This window comes from Pteropus medius, unplaced genomic scaffold (genome assembly GCF_902729225.1).
Source record: "Pteropus medius unplaced genomic scaffold, Ma_sr-lr_union100, whole genome shotgun sequence".
Taxonomy (NCBI): domain Eukaryota; kingdom Metazoa; phylum Chordata; class Mammalia; order Chiroptera; family Pteropodidae; genus Pteropus; species Pteropus medius.
In genome coordinates this window covers 6350982-6370023 of record NW_024349505.1, presented here as the reverse complement: position 1 = coordinate 6370023, position 19042 = coordinate 6350982, and the positions used below count along the sequence as shown (strand labels likewise).

Sequence of the window (19042 nt, the reverse complement as noted above, 5' to 3'; positions counted from 1 at the left end):
CGGCGCTGCGCAGCCGCTGGCAGTCGCGCGCGCTGAGGCACAAAGGCTAGTCGGATGTCGGAGCAATTGAGGAATCCGCAAAGGGAAAGCGAAAGCCACGGGCCGGGCCTGTGACGGAGCGAAGGCGCCGCGCAGCCCTCCCGACGCCTGCGGTACCCGGGCCTGCCCTCGGGGGCTTGCTAAGGCGAGGCCGAAGGGCCGCAGCCATGGCCATCGCCCACCTGGCCACCGAGTACGTGTTCTCGGACTTCTTGCTGAAGGAGCCCTCCGAGGCCAAGTTCAAGGGGCTGCGGCTGGAGCTGGCCGTGGACAAGATGGTCACGTGCATTGCGGTGGGGCTGCCCCTGCTGCTCATCTCGCTAGCCTTCGCGCAGGAAATCTCCATCGGTAAGGCCGGGGACTGGAGGGGCGGGGCAGGGCAGGCCCGCCCGGCCAAGCCCGCGTTAGCAGCGGTGCCCCGGTCTGATGAGAAGTAATTTTACCGTGAGCCTTTCTGACAGTGCTCATTACTGCGATGGGCATGGACTTTGTGAAGGAAAGTAGCCCGTTTTGTGGTCCGAAACATTCTTTGTCCACATGTTTCATGTGTCCACATGTTTCACGTGGACTTTGCGCGCATCCCTACTGTTCCCGGCACCCTACTGATTCCGACTGTGCCTTAGTGTTCATATTCCACTCTTTGATCGGCGCCCTTGCAACCAGAGTTGTCTGGAACAACTGTTTCCCTTCTTTTCCCCTACACACATTTGCGTGGTCACCTAAAATTTTGTACCAGAGGAGTTCCTGAGTAGCTAAACGAAGGATGTGAAGACAAGTGCTCCAAGAAAAGTGTGTTCTCCCTTTACGGTCTATTTGAATTGATTGATATTTACCAAAACTTTAGCTCTGCAGGGTTGTGAATGATAGGAAATATCTGTTCTTGGCAGGTAATAGAGGGATACCAACATCTTCCACCTGCACGTTTTTATGAATGTGAGATGAATGAGTTCCCTTCATGTAAATTCTCATTTGGTGGTAATAGTTTCGCGAGATTCGAAAGTCTGGTGGTTTGCACAGGATCATGTGGCTAAAAAGTGTATGGTTTTCTTCTTTACCTGTTCTGACTTTCAGCACAGGAGAGAGTGTATGAGTCAACAGGAAGGCGGTATATGACAGCTCCAAACAGTGCTCTGGAAAGAAAACTGGTCCAGCTGGTGGGGCTGGACCTTGGAGAAAGCTTATGTGAGAGGTTGGGTTGGTCTCAAGCCGTGGAGCATGAGTGGGATTTGGATAAGCAGATGTGAGACCTATGCCAAGATTTTGAGATGGCAGAAAATGTTACGTGTTCCTGGAAGGGGAGAGACAGTGACTGTCTTGGCGGAGGCAGGAGGATTGGTCGGGGTTCTTGGGACGGGAGAGTAAATGTGGGCTCCGGTTGCTTAAAACAGAGGAGTACAGACTTGATGGTTTAAAAAGTAGGAAGTTCTTATCTGAGCTAACATAGATGGGTTGAAAAATGGCACTTAATAAATAGCCTGATGGTAGCATGTAGGGTCTGTGAAGGAGAGGAGCGTGGAGTTAGGGAGCCCGAATGCTATAAGATGGGGCACCAGTTGAGGTCTTTTGTATGGATGGGGCCCAAGAGTGGAAGAGAAAGGATGGAAAGGGGTGATTTCTGAGTGATCAAAGAGCAGTAGCTGCACTTGGGCACCTCGTTTTTAATATGCCATCAAGGACGGAGACTGCTCGGAGTTTTGGAAAGGGTGCAGGCCTGGGTGAGTGAAGAATGGTAGTGTTGTTGATGGAAATAGTGAAGTTGAGGGAAGAGTTGGTTAGAAAAGGGTTACACTGAGTTGATTTTTTTCTCTATGTCATTAAATTGTTCAACTTAGCAGGAAGTTGCCAACTTAAATATGGAAAAAATAAGTGTTTAGTTTTCCTTGTCTCAGGGAAGGCATAGCCATGGGGTTTCCCTCTGCCTTCCGGATGGACTGGTTTTGAGGCTTCCGGTAGAAAGGAAAACCACCAAGTAGCATGGGTCCTGGAGATAATCTCTTCCGTCAACAAATGTTCGTTGAGTACCAGCTGTGGGCTGGACCCCGTACTAGGCACTGAGGACCCAGGCGTAAATGAGGCATGGTCCCTGTCATGGAGGAGCAACAGTCTCAGGCCCCTGATGCCAGGAGGAAGGAGTTGGTTACCCTCTGTGTTCAAACTTCACTTCTTGCCCAGATATTAGAGGGACTTCTGAGGCATCTGCACCAGTAATGCTCTAGACATGTCCAGAATGATGGGTTTTCTGAGAAGCATCTGGTTGGTGTTGGAAGTGGGTTTACCCAGCAGAGGCCTGGCCTTATGCTGTGTGCATAGTACTCCTGTGTATTGAGGGGAACATGGAAGGAGTTTGAGGCATGGCCCTCTCCTCGCCCTGTGGGAGTGAAAACAGACATGCTGACCTGTAATATCATTCAACTGTGTGTGATTCAGTGACAAAATGGTGTAGAGCTCTGAGCACCTGGTAGGTGAAGGTTGGCCAGGACTTGGCTGGAGCATTGTTGAGCAGACTTCCATGTCTTTTCAAGTGCTTTAGAACCACCAAGGGGAGGACAGCTGTGTGGGATGAAGCCAGCAAGAGCAAGGAAGACCTATCAAGTTGAGTAAACATTAGCTAAAGTCAGAAGAAAGGCTCTAGAGAGGAGAGGTACATAAATTAATACCTGGAGTTGGTACAGTGTACCAACATGTCATACAGCATGTAATTTTGTACAAATTTAGCTTTTGTGCAAAAACAAAAATAAACAAAGCAATGAAGAACAACAACAGAGAGAGAGAAGAGTAATTTGAATGGAACAGGCACCTTTGCCCATCACTTTGGAGATTGAGTAATGGCCCCAGAAGGAGTGTGAGATAGTCCTGCAAACTTCAAACATGGCTTCATCCTCCCTCTCATGAGACGTGTTCCCTGCCTCTCTGGTGCCTGGGATCATCTTTCGTTGTTGTAGTTGGCACATTGCATTATAACCTGCCTGTGTGACTGCCTCACCTACAAGATGCTTCATCTTCTCTTGGTCTCTAGAAGCTGGCCAGTGGGGGATGTTGAAGGTTAGAGAGAGAGAATGTCCTCAAATGATAAAACATATTTGGTATTATATTAAAGGCTTCTCCATAGTCTTTGGCCCAATTTCTTACTAGTTCAGCCCACTGAAAAGAGGGACAGAACCTGTCCAGGCCACAGAGACCCATGGGCAGGGCAGATAACCGATCTTTATATAGGCTCTCCTGGGTGCCAGCATGGTGCTCTCCACTCCAACGAGATTCTGGCCCCTTCACCTCCCATAACAGCTTACACAGGCCCAGTGTGGAAGCCTCAGGGACACAGAGTTCTATGCCACAGAATAACTGTCATTTCTAGCACACTTGTCCCCAGATGCCTCTAGAAGTGCAGCACATTTCACCCTGGGAAGAGGAGAGAGAGAGATTTAGGAAATAGCTGGGTGACAACTCTATAGAATACAAGCATAGTTGGACTACATGACCTTGAAGCTGTGATATTCCCGGAGTATTTATCTGAACTATTGAAGAAATATATTCCCTAAGTGTGCTGCCTTTCAATAGACCAGACTCTGGGTGGGGTTCATGTTCTTGGGGGTCTTTTGACAAGGTCTGTAGTGAGCTAGGCTTATGTTTATACAGGGTCTGATGCCAGGATGTCCCTCCCCAGGGGCTGTTTTGATTCCCTGGGGCCTTAAGCTGGTACGTTAGGAGACCCTAGAAGAGGAGAGCCCCTGTCTCCTGCCAGAATGCTTTTTGCCTGAGCCAGACTGGCTGGACCAAATGAGCAGCAGAGGAAGCCAGTGGACCCCTGGGAAAGGGAGTCTGATCTGCCCAGCTTTCTCTCCCTGCTGCCCTCCTAGTAGGCAGCCACAATTCCAGACAGAGGAATTTGGTCCCTCTAGATTAGCTGTGCTCTGCTACTGTCATTACAGGGAGGCATTGGGCCAGCCACAGTGAGCCAAAGGACAAATATAACTGCAGCTGCTTCTAATACTATTAGCTCACAGTTCCCCCTTATGTTTTCCCCAACTGAGTCAGTAACCAGGTGGCTTAAGTCATGTGCTCTGTTGTGGCTGAATTTAGGCACATTTTTGGGAATATGTTTAGGCTGCTTTTCAGCATGTACTAGATGGCAAAGCTGATTGATTGAGGGCTATGTACAAGAATGAGCTAATATTTAGGGTCTCAGAGTGTAGACCCTATAATAGCACATCTTCAGTTCATATTTAAAACCAAAGAGCCCAGAAAGCCTCCTGGCCCTCTTGTAGAAGGATGCCTGCTCTCCAGAGAGAGGCTGCTGATATGCACATGGTTTTCTTTGTTAATGTTTTTACTGTGTTTTTATTGTACACATTGTACCTAAATGTAGTCTCATGCTAAAGGATTCATAAACTTCCTTCACTGTGTGCTAGAGGCGACCACCATGGACACTTGTACAGCCTTAAAGTACCCTTTGTCTGCATTAATATAACATTTTTTTACGTTCACCATTTTTTTAACAAATTGACTCATACCATAGTAGTTTGCTTTTTCCCCCTTAGTATGTTTTAGACAGCATTCCCTGTCAGTAGATAAGTGTTACCTCACTATTTTTTAATACGCAGGCAGAATAATATTGCATGGCCTAGTATATTCTTATCATAATTCATCTAAGTATTCCCCTAGTAATGTACATTTAGGTCTTTCCAAAATGTCACACAAAACTTGTTTCCACATAAATCTTTGTAAATGCTCCCCTCCTCCCAAAACTAAAAGAAGAGAGCAGCATCATTTCCCAGAAGGATGAAATCATCTTCCAAGATAGTTTTGCATTTCTGAGTTCATTTCAAGTAAGAAAAAAAATGCTTCCTTGTATACCCTCCTCCTCTAACTCCCTCTAAATGTGACTCAGTCACAAGATTGGAGGAGACATTTTGATGTGCTCTAATTTTAAGAAAGCAGTAGCCCCTTTCAGGGCTAAAATTGCAATTTGAGGTGGCCTTCTTGATGTCCTCATAGCACACTATAGATTTCCTTCCTAGCACTTACAGCAAGTTGGAATTAGGTAATTATTTGTATTTGTTGAATACTGTCTCCCCACAAGACTATACGTTCATTGGGGGCAGGGACCATCTGTTCTCTGTAGGGTTGGCTGCTCTGTCCATAGCTTCCAGCAGAAAACGTGATACATAATAGGCATTCAGTAGAATGTATAAATGAACAGAGTTATCAGGGGCATCAGTGGGATTTTTGGATCCCAAGTTTTATTATATTGTCTATAAGGTGTGATTTTATATTTCTTAGAAGAGATAGTGTTAAAAAAACATTCCCATCGCAAATATTTGGAAACTCTGTATAGTGTCTCTAGAGCTGACTTAGAATAGTAGTAATAGAGCAAGGAATATAAATTGACAGATAATTAACAAACATTCAGTAATGATGAGACTGATTTTCAAAATATACTAGAACTTATCCAAATAGCATTTGTTCTGTTTCAGTGCATACTATCCCCTGACTTTAAAAGACTCAGAATTAGCAGATCCATATTTATTTAATATTCTCTTTTTTTGCTCCTGTCTACCACCTCAAGAAAAGGAAGGAAAAATGAGGCTGTAGAAAATAATCTGTTTCAAAATAGGTGGAATTCCCATCCCCAGCAGAAACTGAACATATGTGTTGGAAACTTTGCAGAATCTAGGTTTGGATTAGTGACAGCCTTCTAAAAATCCATACAAATACCAGCCTTCCTCTGAAGATTGTTTCCTTGGATTGCTTTCTTCAGACAGCTAACCGAGGCAGTGAGAGTTCGGGGCGGTAGGTTGGTAGCATTGAGCCCTGGCAGGGTGACGTGGACACCCTGCATGCCATGGGGTTACTGAGGGCAGCGGACGGAATTTTCCAGGTAATTTTGATTTGCCTAATGTCTATATGTCTGTGTCTTTGTCTTAAAATTCAGACAGAGGAAATTAAAGCCCCGCTTTCTTTTTTGACACACTCCAATCTTGGTAGAACTGCCCTATTCTTTTTAGATGTGGCGTGATTTTCTGTAGTATGACTATACCTTGGTTCATTTAACCATTCTATTAAGGCACATGTGGATTCATTCCACTTTTTCCTACTGCAAACGGTTCAGTGAACATCCTTGGACGTGCTTCCTTATGCAAAATGTGTTTCTCTAAAGCAGTGAATCTCCAACTTTTGGTCTCAGGATCCCCTTACACTTTACAGTCTTAAATTTTATTGAGAATTCCAAAGAGCTTTTGTTGTGGGTTATATCTATCAGTATTTATCATATTAGAAATTAAAACTGAAAAGGTTTTAAAACATTCAATTTAAATAAGCCCCATTACATGTTAACATATATAACATATTTTTATGAAAAAATAACTTCAAAAATAACTTCATGAGTGGCATTGTTTTCCATTTTGTAAATCTCCTTAATGGTGACTTGATAGAAAATCACCACATTCTCCCACCTGCTTCTCATTCATTATGTGACAGTAATTTATGTCACTAGAAACTGCACTGTATACACTCATGAAGGAATGAGAGTAAGAAGGCAAATAACAACCTAGTATTATTGTGAAAACAGGTTTAATGTCATGAATCTCCCGAAAGAAGCTCAGATTCTAGACCACACTTGGAGAACTGTAGCTCCAGGGTCAAACTTGAGGGTGGAGTTTGCAGTTAGAGGGTCACAGGTATGCACATAGCGAGAAGGTACTTCTTGCTGCCCTCCGGAACACCAGCTTACACTCCTGTCAGCAGTCTCGGGAAGCAGCCCTTTCCCCACTCTTTACTGATAATTAATATTTTCAGAGTTTTCAGTGTGCCATTTTTATGATGGAAATGGCATCTCCGTGTTTTAGTTCGTAGTTCCCTGTTTGCACTGGGATTTCACAAGACATAGTTCTGGGCTCTTGCTGTAACATCTGCAGTGTTCTAGGAACTGCTCATTCTTTCCAGGCTAATTACCGTTGCCTTTGGCCTGGAGTAAATCGATCCTAGAGAGACTGACTGTCAGGTCTCAGCTGGTTATCAGTGACTTATGAAATTCTCCCTGTCACACACACAACAATCTACCTTAACTATTTCTTTTTATCACTTTTTTTTTTTTTTACCTAAAGGCATAAAAAGTTGTTTCACTTTAGGCCCTCCGTTTCCTGTTTAAATTTAGCCAACTAGCAAAACTAGTGAATATTATTTACTAGGAAATGTAAAGATATCTTTAAGAAATCCTTTTTTTAATATTAATGTCTCCTCATTCGATGATTGAAAGTAAGGGTTCTCAACGTTTTCAGAAAGCACTGTCCCTCCCTTGTGCAAGTGTTACTAAAATGTAATAAGACAGAGAGGTTCTTATTCAGCTCTGTCTTTGCTTGGTGAGGTTCACCTCTCTCTGACAGCTCTAGTTTTTCCTTTCAAAACAAGTAATGATTAAATTAGGTAATATATGGAAGGAGATCTGACACATGGTTTGTAGTTAATGTCTGTAGTTGACTTTAAAAGTAGTGCACATTAAGCCTCTACAATCTGAAGGTACTCTGCAATATTGTGAACAGCCAGCAAAGCTGTAACAGAGGCTTCAGGCTTCTTTCCCACTCTCACTCAGGTTCGGGTGCTATTCAAATGGGCCCTGGAAGCTCAGCTCAAAGGAGTCTGGGTGATGGGAACTGTGACTTGCCTGCCTTCCCTTCTCCTCTGGGAGAAGAATTCAGGGGCTGATGGCCTTGACATTCTTCTTAATAAGGCTTCATTCCTTTTAAGTCTCTATTAACACTCTATTAGTGTGGTTCATGCCCTCCCTTATGGTAATTATTCTTGTTGAGCTTTTGTCTTCATTTATTCATATTATTATCATTCACTTGACACTTACTCATGGAGCACTGTGCTCTGCACTAGAATCCATCAATGAAGAAAGCAGACATGGTCCTCTGCTCTGGAGCTTGCAGCCTGGCAGGGCAGGTGACTCCCCACTAATCACAGAATTCTGGCTTCAATAAGTGCTTTGGAACAATCGCCATGGCAGGCAGCCTTGCCCAGTTGGAGGCATTGGGGAAGCCTTTCTGAAGAAGTAACACTTGGGCTGAGCTATCCATCAGCATTCATGAAGCCTTTTAGGCAGGAACGGAAATATTTCTTGGAGAAACAGAAAACGATCAGTGTTACTGGGACCTTGAGCAAGGGGAAGAGTGAGTGGTATAGAAATTAGGGAGATGGGCAGAGGTCTGATCGTGGAGAGCCCTGTGGAATTTGGATTTTTAGAGTTTATGCAGAGCAGTCAGAGGGCTTTTAGCTGTAAGCGACATAATCAGATATGCCTTTAAAATCTCACCGCGGATACTTTGTGAGAACAGATCAAAGATGTGGAGAGACAAGTTAGGGGCTATTGCAGTTAAGTTCAGGCTTACTGACTCTGTGCACTTTGAGGACAGGACTGTCATATATATCTTGGACTCCACCGTGGTACTGTGTATGGAGCAGATATTTCATAAAAGTTTATCAGGAGCCATTGCTGGGAGCTCTGTGGGAATGCCCAGCACTTCCTGTTTGTCCTGCGATGCTGGAGCTGATTGGGGAGGACCTCTGCTCTGGAGCTTCATGGTCGCTTTTGAAGCCTGGCCTGGCACAGTGGACGGTGAGGAAGAAGGCTGTTCCTGGCGGGAGTGAGCCAGGACCGGTGTGGAAGCCTGGTCCTGTATGGGCCCAGCAGTTGGCTTTCATCATCTATTGAAAGGCTGTGAAAAGCTGTGGCTCTGGAGAGAAGCGGGTGGTGGCTGGCCCAGATCCTGGAGGTGAACAGCTGGAGGTGTCCTGAGAGAAATGTCGCCACTCACCTCTGCACTTAGGCAGTTGCTCCTAATGCCTTCCTTCCCCTGCTGTCCTAGGACCAATATTAATAGCTACTCTGTGTGCATGTGTGTTTGTTTATGCACAGGCGCCTTGTGGCATTAGATACCCAGCTCAGATGGACTTGGATGTCTCCTTTTTTGAGGTTCTGCATCTGTTACATGAAGCCCATGATGGTCTGTATAGGATGTCTCTGTATTTGCAGACATCTCATGACCAGTTGTTTAAATAATAGTAACAGTCATTTAGTTCTTTTCATTTTATTGGAGTCACTTAATCATTGATTCAGTACCGAGTTTGGATGCTCTAGGCCTCATCCTATACAATAGGGTTTCTTTTTAGCAGGAACTGCAAGGGCTAGCTGTTAAAAAAGCCTAAGGAAAAGTCTTGTAAGAGTTTATTTGCGCCAAACTGACAATTGCCGGGAAGCAAAATCTCAATGGATTGAGAAAATGCTCTGGACATGGCAGTTTTGCAGCTTATTTTATACATTAGAATCAAAGGAGGATATGTAAGAGGGGCTACATGAAATCCACTGGTGGTAGATTAGGGAGGTGAGAGAGATAGCAAAGCAGGAAATCTCTGAGACCGGAGAAAAAGTAGAATGGAGAGACGCGTACTTCTTTAACATTGCGGGGCACAGGGTAATTAATTAACATTGGTAGCACATAGAGATTGTATTCAAGGAACAAGATAACAGTGTGGGGTTCTGTGGTCTTGTGCTCTTGTGGAAGGTTGTGCCCTGAGGGGGTCGGGAAAAGGCTATTACTCTGACTACTCTGATGTTTCAAAAGTATGTTATCTTACATGCAAAAAGACAATAGACAGGCTCACTGAAGGAAAGATCGAACTTTGTCAAGGAAGCTAGACCTAGGACATGACTACCAACTATGACTTGCTTTTAGTTACGTATATTTATGTTGATACCATCCTAAATGGTTACTTTCAGTCTCTGAGTTTGTAAGGTCTGCCATGCAGGCCTCCCTTGAGCTTGTCAGGTTTAGTATATGGCCCCTTTTTCGTCCACAAAAGGCATCTTTGAGGGAGAGGTGATGCAAAAGGGCTTAACAAGTTGGGTCTAGTTTCAGGCTGTGGTTCCATTAAATCTAAGATCTCGGTTGTCCAAGGCCCACTGTCATGGTACATATGTTTGAGAATTGTATAAGATAAGACAAGTAAACCAGTGAGTGCAGGTAAAATTAGAATAATTATAACCGCACTGAAGAAAATAATGGAGGATGTGACAAAGTAACCCTGTATCTGTATCTCCAGTGCTTACCACGGTACCTGATACATAGAAATAAAAACAATAGCTACCACTTACTGAATTCTTACTGTGTGCTGGCACTGAGGCAGACGTTTCATTTAATCCTTATAGGAATTCTATGAAAGTTTTGCAAATGAGAAAATTAGGTTCAAAGAGTTAAGTAGCTTGCTAGTAAGCAAAAGGGAAAACCCATTGTGTATTGAATATAATGGAATCTTTTATAAAACAACATCCAGGAATAAAGTTTCCAGACCTCTTTTTATAGATTTACCTAATTTTTTTCCTTTAGGCTAAAATTCCTTTCTCCTGTCTAATTGGACTTTTACATTGTTTCACACAAATTAGGCCTCTATGTCAATGAAGACCTGCTGGACAATAATTGTCCTCTAAGCCTTTTTATACTTAAACGTGTCTATTAAATTGCCCCAATGACCTTAAATCATGTATTCCTTCTGAAGCTATCCCCCTCCCCCTTTTTGGGGGGGGCAGCATCCAATTTCTCATGTTCATTTTGGGATGATGCCTAGTTTCTCCACTGCCCACTTTCTATGCAAAACCAAAACCAAACCACGCTGGCTCTAGTGGAAGTCTGACCAGTTTGGGGTTGCCTCAGGATTTATTTCCTGGCTTTCCCATGTCATATTCCTGCTGTGACATTTTTGATATATATATTTTTTTGGTTTGGCCCTTCCTTTCCATGAGTACAACCTCCATCCCTACTGGGTAAACGAACTAACTCCATGCCTACAATCTCGTCCACCTTGCCAACACTCTTTCTGCCTCTACACAAACAGTCCTAGGTGCTCTGAGTCAGGTCTTCACACACCAGACCCACGTGGGGCTGCTCTTGTTGGCTCTATGATTTTTGATGACATTTTTATGAGAGTGAACTTTGGGCCTAGAACGAAGGACCGGGCTGCTTGGGAGATTGAGATTAGCCCTTTCCTGCGGCTTCTTGCATTATTGACTGGCCTTGCATTCCACAGCACCTATTCTCTACTCCGACCTGCCTCCACGTCCTGGTCACTCATTCCTAGGGTCCACACACGTGGGATCGTATTGCACCTATGCCAAGTGTTATTTGTCTGACTCTGGAAATTACTTAATTTCTCTGAGCTTCTCTTTCCTCGTCTGACAAATGGGACTAAATACGATGACTAGTACATGGTTCTTTTATTGGGTTGAATGAGAGCATCTAAGTCCTATCTAATTGTAGTAGTTGGTAAATGACATGTGTGCTCCTTCAGTAGGTGATTCTGTGATAGGAAGTAGCTTACATGTGATTAGTACGAGTATAATGTGGGAGTCACATTGGCTCATAGGCCCTTTTTCCCAGCACGTGAATGATCTGTGCCACCAAGCAAGAGGATCTGCATGGAGCAACTACAGAGGAACGTGGCGTGTGCATACCGCCCGTTCACCCCAAGCTTTTCCTCTTGGCTTGGTTTGGTCACACACCCTGTTTTGGAAGTGCTCTCTGGTCACTGTGCATTTTGTTTGTGTGTAGTTCAGCAGCACTGATCCCTTATTACACGCCTTCATCTCACTAGTAGTTTTTATCATTATCGTTGCTGTTTGGTTAGTGCTGTAGGTACAAAATCTGCAGAGATTTTGAGTGATCTGCTCCAATCCTATATGCTCCATAATCTCTGTTATTTTAGTGATTTTGCAGAACACTTTTTAACACAAATAGTATTATGTCAGAGATGGTTGTGTTGATTTCCCTTCTACCTTCCATCTGACCTTTTGCATTAATATTCATTTCATGTAACCAAAATCTTTGGCCTGGACCAGGCTAGGAGCTAGAGGTGACAGAAGAAACTTTAGACAGACATGTGCTGTGACTATTTCTTCATACTTTCTCTCACCTGGACTATTGCAATAGATTCATGACCACTCTCTGCTTATATTCTTGACTCTGAATGGCCAGTTATTGATATAACATCCAGTATAAACCTTTTAAAATGAAAATCAGAAGACGTCTTTGTTTTAAAAGTTCTGAAATTATTTTGTGTGAATTTTAGGATTGAGCAAATGAGTAACTATGTTAATATAGTTGGGAGCTTGGGATTCTCACTGTAAAAGAAGGACAATACAAACATGGAATGGGGAAAGGCAAGGAAGAAACCAGTGGTGTTGGATTGGAATTAGAAATTTCAACACACACACACACACACACACACACACACACACACCCTGTTTCCTATCCTTGTCTACTGAAAGGGCCTAAGAGCAGCACTGACATCCCAGTAGTAAAGGGTTCAGCTAGCATCTAAATCCTGGTTTACAATTTTTATTACCTACTGAAAGAAACTAAGGGCCCCTTGGAGAAATGGCCAATTGCAAGGCTGGGGCAGAGAAAGTACAAGATAAGCCTGGAACATCCTGTGCTGAGAAGTATGGAAGAGGGGAGCAAGTCAAAAGCACACAGGAACTAGTTTGACTGAAATGTTACGAGAATCAAGATAAATAACAATAATGAATTAAAAAATATTGAAAAACAAAAAACTGTACGAGTCCATATTGATACTAAAAAACATATAAATACAAGCAAGGGGAAATTCCTAGTTATAGTACAATGCCAACTGATAAATGATAGCGGGAAGGATAAAGTTGGAAAATCTTTATTTTGCAACCACAGTTGAAGTATTCGATTCCCTACTGGGGAAGAGTTTATTGGGGAACAGAATACTTAGTCTCAGAGGATCTCTACACAGACCACTTATTTCATAGGGAAAAGGCTTTTTTTTTTACAACAGAGACCTGGCAGACAGCACCTCAAGCAAATGATCGTCACAAATGACATCACCATCATGGTGACAAGTGCCTCTGGGATGTCCTGTGGAGGACCCACACCCTTCTGTGGACTCCTACCAGTAATGCAGAACCTGGATGGGATCATAGAGAAACAATCAGACAAACACAAAACAGAGGGTCTGTGTTCTCTACACGTGCTGGATGGAGAATGTCCAACAAGCTCTGGAACCCTTCCAGGATAAGATAAGGCTAAAGAAACATGACAACTAAATGTAGAGGATGTTGTAGGATTGGGTCCTGATTGGGAGGGTGGGGGGTTGATTCAAAAGATAATTTGGGAAATCTGAATATATATTGCAGTATTATATCAGTTTTCTAATTTTGTAATTGCATTGGGTTATATAAGAGAAGGTCTTGTTCTTAGAAGATGCATACTTCTGAGAGTAAAGGGTCATGATCTCTGCAACTTACTCTCAAGTGGTTCAGAAAAAAGTACACTGTATATATTACATATACATTTGTATGGAGGACATGTGACAGAATGTTGACAGTGGTTGAATCTAAATTCCAGAGTATGGGATTTCATTGTAACAGTCTTTTTTTCATACTGTATTTTACATAGTTTATAAATTTTATTTTTTCCTTTCAGTTTTATTGAGATATAATTGGCAGATAGCATTGTATAAGTTTAAGGCGTACAACATAATGATTTGCTATATGTATTTATTGTGAAATGTATACCACAATAACTCTAGTTAACATCCATCACCTCACATAGTTACAATTTTTTTCTTGTGATGAGAACTTTTAAGATCTACTCTCTTAGAAGCTTTCGAATATACAATCCAGTGTCGTTAACTGTAGTCACCATGCTGTACATTACATCCCCACGGCTTATTTATCTCAGAACTGGAAGTCTGTGACTTTTGACCACCTTCGTTCATTTCCCCCAGCCCTGCGACCAACACCTCCCCTCTAACAAGCACCAATCTCTTTTCCGTTTCCATGAGTTCTATTTTATTAGATTCCACATATAAGAGATCATACAGTATTTGTTTTTTTCTATCTGCTTTGTTTCACTTACCATAATGCCCTCAGGTTCATTCATGTTGATTCAGTGGCAGTCTTTTCTTGCTTTTGGGGGGCTATCATTATAATATTCTTGTAACATTTTTGTAGGTCTGGAAAAAAAATCAGAATAAAATGTTTATAAAGAGATGAAGTAACTACAGAAAATGCCAGTATTGCTTTAAACTCCTAGGTATCTTTTATATTATTTTCTATCACTTTCTTTATGTTTGAGTTAACCTCAGAGGACAGAAATTTTAAATAAAATAATATTTAAATACATCAGATAATGTTTTACATTTTTAATAGAACATTGAGGTTTTGTATGCCTTTTTTTCCCCTGGTACCCAGGTTATGAAAATTTTATTCACTGGACAAATCTCATGTTTTATATTGGATTTATACAAGTTCTTTTGTGTGGTTAGCTGTGCTGAAGGACCAGATTCCCCACCACAGGAAATAACCCCCTCACACCACTACTTAGTTCTCAAGTCTTTCTTGGTAAACCTGGCTTCATGGTTCCTTGGGGCTGTGGTCTCAGTCCAGCTTCCCTTTTGCTTCTCCTCTTGTACTTAGCAGGCTATATAATATTATATTATTTATGCCGTCATTCTTGATTGAATTAAATGAACCTTGTAGGTTCCATCTGAGGCTCGCCAGCTTGGTTGTATGTTCCCTTTGGCCGTGCGGCCCAGTGGTTACACATCCTGGACCACGTGAGGTGCAGACTATACCCTCCTCCATTAGTGAGAGCATTGTGCCCTGAGGGTGCCTTCGTCTAATGTGTTAGGTCGGTCCAGAAGGGGCAAACCATTCGTTCTGAAATGCCGAGCGGTTGTGTATTGCTCTGTACAACATGGGGTAGGTAGTGAAGTGTCTGGGGACTTTTTGGAAATTGTGTAGAAGATAACATTGATTATGCCCATCCTAGCAAAGGAGCAGATGTCAGTCCTGGTTGGATTCTCTTTAAAAGCCAGGCTTGCCTGTGGACAAAAGAGATCTGGTGAATCAACTTGGTTTAAAGGAAAAGAAAACTATCATTTCAATTTAGTTTAGTTTTGTTTTGTTTTGGCTACAGAGAGTACTTATATTTTTGCACTGGTTTAAAACTGTGTGTGCCTAAGAGTCATTTCCTACAAAGCTAAAGTGAAGGCAGTAATGGACAGTGTGGAATTTCCAGAATATATTTATTTGCTTGTGTTCGAGGCTAGAGATGGCTCGGGGTTGAAGTCTGCTGGAAAGGTGAAAGGGAAGGAATTTGGCTTTTTCTTTTTTTTTTTTAATTTAAAGATCTAATTGGCTTTATTGAACAATCATGAATCGGGCAGTATCCCATCTAGTAAATAGAAAGGTATTCCTTAGCTCTTTATTCTGAGATTCTTGGAATTTTACTATATTTTACGATGGTTGAGAGTCCTGAGTATTTGGCAAGAAAAGATCTTTGGGGCAGATCCTTTGGGTCATTCAGTTTTATTATGTTGGGGTCAAATGCACTTTTAAATGGATTCAGACCTGTTTCATCCTTGTGAATGCTTATTCCTTTCTGTGTTTATTTTTAAGAGCTGACCACTACCCAGCTCTTTCTCTCTATCCGCACGTGCAGGGTCCTCTTTATGTAATTATTCTCATTGACCTTGAGGGTTTATACTAGAGCAGTTTTCAATTTCTTGCAACCTTAAAATATAACCAGAACTTTCAGGTTCAGTGCTTATAGGTTATGTTATGATCTACATAGGTGTGTGTGAATATATGAGTCTGTGTGTGTGTGTGTGTGTGTGTGAGATTTACATTAAAGTGGATTAGAACTGGTTTTTTGTTTGGCAAAATGAAAACATTTTGCAAACTTTTAACATGCTATGTATAGATAGCAATGATTATAATTGTTACCATCATTATTCTACTCTATTTTCCCTTTGTACCTCAGAAGAGCAACTCCAGGATTTACCGTTCTCTTCAAAGAAACTCTCCCGTCTCCTTCCTTCTCATCCTGACATCTCTGACCCAACTTTCTTTGATAACCTGGGCTCTTTGCCAGCTCTGTAACCCACTAGCCACAGATCTCAGTGCCTCAGTTTCCTCATCTGTGAAACAGGTACACAGCCAGGGGTAGTCTTCTTGGTTTGCCTTTTACTGCCCCTGCGTCTCACCAATGTGTCCGTTATTTCAGCTTAGCATATCTTCCATTCGAAAGTTCTTCTAAAATCTTCCCAACCAGTTAACTAGATCTTTCTATTCATGTTTTATTTTCGTTAAACTTGTGATTTTGATAAGGTTCCCTAACCCCTCAGGAGGCCTGATTCTTATGCCAGCCACAGTTGAATATAGCATTTAAATGCAGAAGTAAATAAGAGAAACTTATTCCCACATCACCCTGGGAGAGGGGATAGGTATGTTTGTCTGAAGGTGCAAGGGACTTGCTCAGAACTCACGGCCCTTCAGACGCGGGTTAGTAATGCATGAGAATGAAAAGAAAGCTTATTGAAGAGAGAGGGATGGTAGCAAACTAAACCAAAGCCCCACTTTGTGGGGTTGGACTTGGATTAGAGAGCCTTGCACAAATTGTGTTGGTGCCATCGAGAAACCACTGGACAGGCTTGCCCTCCCTGGCCGTGATCCTGTCTCCCCTCAGGTTCTCCACCAGCCGCCTCTGCGACAGCCGCAGGTACAGGTCTAAGCTTGCCAGGAACTGCTTGGGCTGCCGCTCAGGGAGAAGGTGTGATCCGTGCCTTGGGCTCCAGGCCAAGGCCAGAGGGGAGGATGTCTGTGGTTGGGTCACTTACTTAGCAGATCTTGTGGCTCCTTCCACAGGGCCCATGAGCACCCATTTCCTCCTCGTGCTCTTTCATTATATCTGGCCAGACACATAAATGTAAAGCCCACAGCTTCCTCTGCACTCTCAGCCGGTCAGAAGTAGTGTTCTTCGTTGTTCCCATCGTAAACCTGAAACGCATTTCTTGATTTCTGAGCAGTTGTGAGAAGTTGGTGCATATCTTTCACTAAAGCTTCTCACTAGAAATCAGAGTGCTCATTCAGCCAGCACACAGCAGAGTGTTGCGGACAGAGCATGGGACTCTGGCCGGAGGATCACTGCAGGTCAGGGGGCTCTGTTTTCTCAGCTATTAAATGGGACAGTGATCTCTTACAGGGACGCTTGAACGCTGAGACAGTATTTATGGTAGTACTTTCAAATGTTTAAAGCTCCCAGACGGGTGTTATTTATTTGATACAGGGTGCTGTGTGAAGTGGAGAGGGGATGGGATGGGTCTTTCCATCCTGCTCGCCAAGAGTTGAGATCTCACTGGAAGAGGTACGACATAGGTACATATTTATACAACACGTGCGAAGGTGATTATCTGCCTCTGTCTGATGGCTGTAAAGGGCTCTGGGAGCTCAGTGGGGAGGAAGCTTCGTGGGGAGGGTGACCATCTGAGGTGGGCTTTGAAAGATAGGTCATGGAGGTGGACATGGAGAAGCACTGACTTAACAAACAAGTTTTGGAGAGAGGGCCCCCAGGGCAGAGGGACTAGTGTGAGGAAAGGCAGAGATTTAGAAATGAATCAGGCCTGTGCAAGCCACAGCAATAATTGGGTTGGTTTGAAGCATCAGTTTGGATTTATTCTCTAGGAAGTGGAGAATCGGTGAAAAATGTTGAGCCAAGGGAGCGTCAAGATCAGAACAGAAAGGCAAGATGAATAATCTGGCAACAGCTTTAAAATGAGTGGAGTAGGGAGAAACTAGAAACTCTCCTTACCAGAAGATAACTAGGAAAATAGATAAAACTGTTGTTTACCTTTAGGTATTATTTTGAAGAGTAAGTGAGATAAAAGATGTAGAAGTACATTTGGAGATGAGTCAGGATGGTCCAGGTTCAAGCATCCTATCTCCATGACAGCAGCTGAGCATCCTGACACAGAAGCCTTTAAGACAGGCTGAGCTGTCATGCCCTGGGTGAAGGTGTCCGTCTGCACCACCCAGCTCATACCGCTCCCCCTGCACACTCTTGGTTTGCCCTTCTATTTAGTCCTGCCCTCCACTCCCAATTTAGCTCCTGCCCCTGCCTGGCTCTTGGCTTCCTTTGTCTCCAATTTCTGGCCTGGGAATACCCAATACTTGGGGCTTGATCTGTTTCCCCAGATTTGTCCTTGACCCTTCCCAGGAAGCTCTGCTCTTCCTGGCACTTGGAGGAACTACTTGCTCAAACCACCCCCACTCCGACAGAGCCCTGGCTCCTGGGACCTCCTCCAGTGTGATGGAGTGACTGTCCCAGAGGGGAGTGTTTTTAGAGACTGAGATTTGAATATAGATTCAAAGTCTGTTGCTACCATTTACTAGCTTGAGTGTGGGATTACCAAACTACATTGAACTTTGGTTTCCTCCAGGGTAAAATGAAGATAAGATATCTCTCTCTCTCTCTCTCTCTCTCTCATTCTCATTCTCTCTCAGTCTCTCAGTCTCTCTCATTCTCTGTCAATTTGGTTGTAAGGTTTAAATGATTTAAGGGCTGCTTGGTATCCCATGAATATTAGTTGTCTGATGTCTTATCTTCTAACCTTCCATTCCAGATGAAAAACATTTACTTATGAGCTCAGCACATCTTCAATTTCTGTCTCTCTATACTCAGTTGTCGTTTCTTTCTTCGTCTTTTGCAAAAGCTTTGGTATAAAAGTTTAATTATTTATGCTCCAGAGGTTTTTACCATTGCCTCGGGGGAGGTCCCTGAGGTCCCTAGACAAAACTTGAGCACATTTCCCTGTAGAAAGAATGTTACTACATGTTGGCCACATGCACTAAGAAGACTATGCCTAAGGAACATACAGGCCAAACAGGTTTTCATGAAATCCTAACAGCATTGTCCATTTTCACGAGAAAGTATTTGGACAGATGTTGCCAAGCAAGCAACTTTCCAGAAACCATCTGTTTAAACCCGGGCCTTCCTGTCCCTGTCGTGTCTCTGCCATCATTCTCAGTGAGTCTTGGTGGGTGGGACCACCTAGGAAGAATTTGACAAAGTCCTAGTGATGCCAGAGCACTGTGACATTAGCCCCGAGGTCCTGGTATCTTGACTGCTCCGTTTTTATAAAATGTAAA

General features: G+C 43.1%; 1 protein-coding gene across 1 annotated transcript in view; it reads left to right on the top strand.

Moving 5' to 3' along the window:
* The window catches only part of PANX1 (pannexin 1), a 42008-nt gene continuing 22966 nt past the window's right edge, over positions 1 to 19042 (top strand). The window contains exon 1 of the mRNA XM_039882032.1: positions 1 to 387. Coding sequence (XP_039737966.1) covers positions 207 to 387 — 181 coding nt within the window. The 5' untranslated portion in view covers positions 1 to 206. The remainder of the gene's footprint in view (positions 388 to 19042) is intronic.